General features: G+C 48.8%; 1 protein-coding gene across 1 annotated transcript; it reads left to right on the forward strand.

The window, feature by feature from the left end:
- Positions 1-3,984: 3,984 nt before the first annotated feature.
- On the forward strand, positions 3,985-4,392 carry EI90DRAFT_3115053 (uncharacterized protein; the record flags this gene model as incomplete). The annotated part of the gene is made up of 1 exon (XM_039062746.1): positions 3,985-4,392. One exon carries the CDS (start codon positions 3,985-3,987, stop codon positions 4,390-4,392), a length of 408 nt encoding a protein of 135 aa, XP_038924182.1.
- Positions 4,393-5,974: the final 1,582 nt, after the last annotated feature.

The following is a 5,974-nucleotide window of genomic DNA, read 5'->3' on the forward strand; positions in this document are numbered from 1 at the left end:
ACAATTATTTTTAGAAATAATTGATGGTGAATATTGGTGCCATATGGCACCTGAATACCTTATTAGGTGAAATAATAAAAAAGGGTAACAGTAACAATAAAAGAATATCAATCAATAACTGAAATGATGGTGAAATATGAAAATAGATAACTCTCACGCAGCCAATAGGCATTTTTACCAATTTATTAGACACTGTGGGAACGAGTGAGGCTGGAATTCTGGGTTGCCGCTTGAGATTCCCATGCCCGCACATACTCGTGACCTGTTGTGCCTAACTTCTCCAACACAGAACTCCGTCAATTCTCCACCGATTAAGATGTTCTTGATATTGTCAGAATCGTACGAATTAGGAATATTTTTAGATACCAAATTTGTACCAAGTCATCGCGTGAATAGAAGTGGTTTTCTAATCGTGGAAGCGGGTATCCGAGCCGGCTCTGCATGTGGGCGATTATCCCGCCTACAACGTCTGCATCACCTCTGGACCTCCGCTACCACACCTCCACCTCCTTGGACCCCTTGTTCAAAGGAGATGGACCTGCTCATTGTTGATAAACCTCAACTTGCCTATCCACCCTCCTTCTGACTTCTGGTCTCCACACCTCCGGTACCTCCCCATCCCTACCTTACCTCCGGTCTTGATAATCTTCATTGTTTTATCATTTGATATTTTCTACAACCCCAATCTTCCGGACTACAACTTCCAGGCTCCGGACCTTTCTGGACGTCTTCCTCTGTAGTCCCCTGCTTATTCTTAGACAGTTCCAGACCTTGCCATTCAGTTGGCTTTTAATTCTCCCACTCCACAAACCTCAGATGTAATTCAGGCTTTTCGCCTATTCCTTATTTGTCCTGTGGATCCCTTTCTATTTACTTCTCCTTCCCTTTGTTTACCTTCAGATCCAAATTGTTCTGATATATGTATGCATGTACCCCTCCAGTAAATAGTTCCCCCAGTTATAATATAAAAGTCTTAAGCCCTTGAAAAAACCTCCTCCAGGACATCTATCGCATCCCACTTGTCTGCTACTCTACCCTGAACCAAGAGCTGAGTAACAGGTGTGTCTAAAGGCACCTTGGTATAAAACCCAAATGAATTGCATGACGAACAATTGACCCTCACTAACGCCTCCATTGTTAAGTAGTGAGGGGGGGCCTCCAGCCCCCTTCTGCTGGTGGCCTCGGTTCCTCCATTGCCAGCTCCCCTGACAAATTGGGGACAACAAGAACATAATGGGTGCAGTGCTCTGTTCCAAGTCACTGAAGCTGAGTCCCTTCAACACCCTGTCACCCTCGGAGCTCCGCCCCACCTCCAGTTTGTCTCCAACCCACTGTCAGAAGACCCGGAACACCGAGCTCCACCAGACAGCACCGCCTGGGCACCGATCAGATCTATCCCCAGGAACATGTTCATGACAGATACACAATGTCATATCCATACATACCTGATCCTGATTTGACTCCCAGACCCCCCTCCACCACCTCTGGAGTCCTACCCTATTCCCATCCACTCCAATCTCCACCTTCCTATCCTCCTGACTGTCAGGGTTCACGTGTTAGTTTGCGATAAGAAGTGTCCCGAAAACCTAGTTATTGATACAGCTGAGGTTCTACCCTTCAGTGAACATAGAGTTTATATACACACAAGATGACATAAGCAGACACATGCGAGAGAGAGATAACTGGAAGCTAAGTTGGCTAATGGTAGACAACGAAACAAGATAGGAAGAAAGGGGTGTCTGGATATAGGGGTGGTGGTGACATGTGGGAATGTGATGACGTACGATATGATAGGGGATATGTAGCTACATGCAGGTGCAGCTACATATGATATCGAATAGGGGTATCAGGCAACCACATATGTATTGTCCCCTGACACTGACTCTCTCCCAACCAATCTCCGCTATGGTACAACCTTCCACTCCCATCCCATACTCCAAACTCAGACACCTTTTGTACATCTGCTCTGAGATCCCATCATGGTCCCAACCATGGACTTTGACTCCACCCTGGCCTAAGTCCATTGCATTGGTGACCTCTTTTCACGTAAATGCTGTAGGCAGGCACAGCTGGTACCATGCAAACGAGCCAATTATCACAATTCTACCACCCACGTCAAGCACCCCACTCCCAAAACACATCTACCACTGTTCCAGATACCCCTTCCATGTTTCCCATATTTTTCCGATTTTTTTCAAGCCATTCCTCACCACAGACAACCATCAGTTTCCAAATTGGGTAACTGTCACCCGCATATTCCACCGCTTCCTCTGTATCTCCATCAATTCTCCACCGATCCGGACGAATTTGGTATCGTTAAAAAGCCCTCGTCAACACGAGTCGAACAACGTCACGAGTGACGCATTTGGTTCAGCGGTTGTTCCGATCGCCATGTTTCTTTATTTCCTTAACAACATCAATATTTCTTTGATATTACTTTTTTCTTACTTGTTCCTTGTGGATCTGTTGCCGTCCCAAACCCGTCGGATCATTCGGATTTCCACGCATACTTTTTTCATATTTATAACTACCTCTTTCCTGTATTACAAGAAGGACTCCCCCAACAGAGAGAGGTGCTCCCCAACAGACATGAAGTTTCAGAAGAAGTTTACCAGCACCCAGAGCGGTGAATACGAAGCCAAAGAGGCTCAAGACATAGTACAGGGACAGAGTTCCCTTTAGTTTGATTATCAGTGAGATTTATGAGTTTATCTTTTTTATCACATCACACCCAGACCATTTCCCCCCCTCCTTCCTCATCATCTGAACCTCCCCTGAGCACTCCCAACTCTGCGGCCCCCCTCTCTTTCTCGTTAGGGTGGTAGATCCCTTGCCCCCTTACAACGCCATTGCCAATATTCCTTGGACTTCCAACTCCACCTCTGTAAGCTCTGCTACCTCTGAGCTTCATGGACCTACCTCAGCACTTTTGCTGTCCATAGTGTATACTTCACACTTCTCCCTCACCCTTATTTGGACTACTGCTTCTTTCTATTCAGCCAGTTAGTCATCCACTGTCATATCCCGGAATCCCAACACTGCACTTCCACACAACACTCCCTACAACCTTGCCATTGCCTACACCATTTCCCCCTACAGTCCCACTCCACTTCTGCCCCTACTGTCTCTGCTCCGGGCTGGACCTCGGCACACTCACCCTCAGCCATCTCTACCCCAGATGCTTGGACCCAAGTTGGAACCTTTGGAATCCCCAGACTGCTCCGACCTCCTGATGGATTCCTGACATTTTATTATATAATAGATGACACACATAAGTCATCACTCTTGGAAGCAAATTATTTCTAAACAAGTGTGCACCCCATGGAGTTGACACAACCACTTTAGATATATTTGAGAACCTACAGTGTGTAAAGTAGACTGGAATGGACAAACTCCCGGTTTTAGAATTTCAATATATGGTTGCAATCAAAAGTTGAGGTGTGAAAATTTGATGCTGTCAGGAATCAACATTTCATCACTCCCTGATCCCAGAGACAACGTTTCAAAAATCAGTTCTTGAACAATTTTGCACCACAGAGCTATCCGAATAAATACAGAAAGCAAACATTGTTAAACTGTCTTGTTGTGCTCATGGGGCTTAGTAGGAAGCAAAAGCGTACACAGAACCTGGGGAAATACTCTCAAAAAAAGGTGAGCTTTATGATCTGATTTGGTCTATCCTGGTTAAAAGTCAACTAAAATTTTATGCCAGACTCAGAAATCCCATCCCATTTTGAAACCTTGTCAGGGGACGACCTCTGGGTCCCCATAACCCCTCTCTCTACAACCCACAACCTGACCTGTAAACAGCCCTGTCCAGGGCATAATCTACTGTGGGTAAGAAAGGTGAGAAGAAGGTTAACTTCTCACTTTCCCACAGTGGCCCAATATGGCAAAAACTTCCGGGGATACCCGGAAGTCACATGAAGAATAGGAACCGGGCCTGGAGCATGTGGCACATGGAGCATGTGGGGCAGAGCACACATGCAGGTCCAGGTCCGGGTCCGGGCTAGTCAGGGTGTGTGCCCTGACAAACCTGTGGAATTTCCGACCCATTCCACATCATCCTTACCAACCCAGCCACCTGACAGCTGCCACAGGGATGACCCTGGTGATCTTGGGCCTGAGCTAGATGACGATGATGACAACACCTCTGTGGCCAGCATCGATGATGATCTGCCTGCAGATTTCTCATCTCTTGAGATCTTCATGCAACACCTATCAAATGCTCAGAGAACTCTTGCTCAGCTTGCTAACATCAGGGGTCAAATACCTGGCCATTGTGTCAAGTATACTGGCTGCACTGTGAATGGCCAGCGTTCACACCACTCTCAGTTCTTGGATGCCCAGATGTTAGAGACCGGAAGCGAGACGAAGGAGTTGTCTCCGTGATGGAGGGCTTTGGCCTCAGCAACTCAGACCAGGAGCACTGTGCCTAGTTACACATCTGTGCCCTAATTTACTTACTGGCAGAGAGAACTACAAAGGGGGATCAACTCTAGTTGATTTTATCACTGGGGTGTAACCTACATATGTACAAGTTAAGTATATATATAGTTACAGCGAGGGTGGGCCCGTGAATGGTGGGACTGAGCAGAGCAGAGCTAACAGAGTTAAATGTTAGCTGACTGAATATTACCGATGAGTCAGGTTACAGGGTTAGTGGAGTAGCAGGCTATACCCAGAAATGGAAAGGAGGGATAGGCCTGAAGGTAGACTTGCAGGGCAAGCAAGTGAATTGCCCAGCGGGGGTGGGAGTGCACCAGCGGATGTTGGAGCTGTCCAGAGGCCTTCGGGGCTCTGTACTTAGGGAGGCATAGGTAATATATAGAAAAGAGGGGGTGGTGACTGTTACGGATACGGAGTCTCCAATTACGGATCCTGGGCAAGTCGAGGAGGCGTGGTCGACTGAAATGCGACCCACACGTCAACCTGAAGCCCTCCCGTCGGGATGGACTACTTTTGAAGATCTCATATCTCCCGCGGAAGAGACCACCTTCGTTTGTAAATGCACCCTACCGTCCAGGGCCTTCCCGGTGCCTAGACCAAGCATTAATGTCGCTGCAGGGATGTTACTCAGAGACGAACCCTCGATGCCATTCGTCACAGTTCGTCGAGAGACCAACGCTTTCGAGAACCCCAAGGAGAATGTGGGTTACACGGAATTTGTGAAAGGTCTGAGGGTCGGAAGGAAGACAGAGTTGGGACCTATCGAGGAGAGACTCGATCCCGACAACCGTGGACTCGAACCCCCTCGTGTCCCTCACCATCCGGTGAATGAAGGACCCATTGGATCCAGAGATCCAGGTCATGATCCGAGACAACCACCTCCCGACCCCTGGCAGCCGCCACCACGAGATGCGGGTCCACCACCCCCATCAGGACCACCACCTCCACCTGGACCACCCCCTCCGCCCGGTGGGGCTCCCTACCCGGGGCACCTTCCACCCGTCAGATACGCTGGGGCACCGCCCCCTCCCCCGCCTCCCGGACCTGGAGCGTTGGCAGCGCCTCAGCAGAATCCTGGGTACAGACCTCCTCCTCTCGACCGCACGCAACCTTACGTGGACCGCAAATACACTGCGTCAGACTTCCCGGAGTTCGATGGGTCGATCGACAGCTATATAACGTGGTGCAGCATATGTCGGAACCTGGCCAGGCACTCGCCTGCTTTCGCCCAACAAATGACCTGCGTACTCCCTGATCGTTTCAAGGGTGCTCTGGCAGACTGGTGGTCGACTGTACCGGTCACCGACAAGTTGTATTTTACCAACAATTGGGAAGATCTACACGGATATGTGCTACATTTCTTCTTAACACCCGCCTTCCTCGACAAGATTCGAGATCGATTCCACGCTTGTAGGTACCGTAAGGGCGAAAGGTACTCTAAGGAGTCCCCACACGACTTCGCGATGCACAAACTACGACTCTTGCGCATCCTATATCCACTCGCCGATGTTCCCGGACCAGAGGT

This window comes from Cantharellus anzutake (genome assembly GCF_015039405.1).
Source record: "Cantharellus anzutake strain C23 chromosome Unknown EI90scaffold_1, whole genome shotgun sequence".
NCBI lineage: Eukaryota > Fungi > Basidiomycota > Agaricomycetes > Cantharellales > Hydnaceae > Cantharellus > Cantharellus anzutake.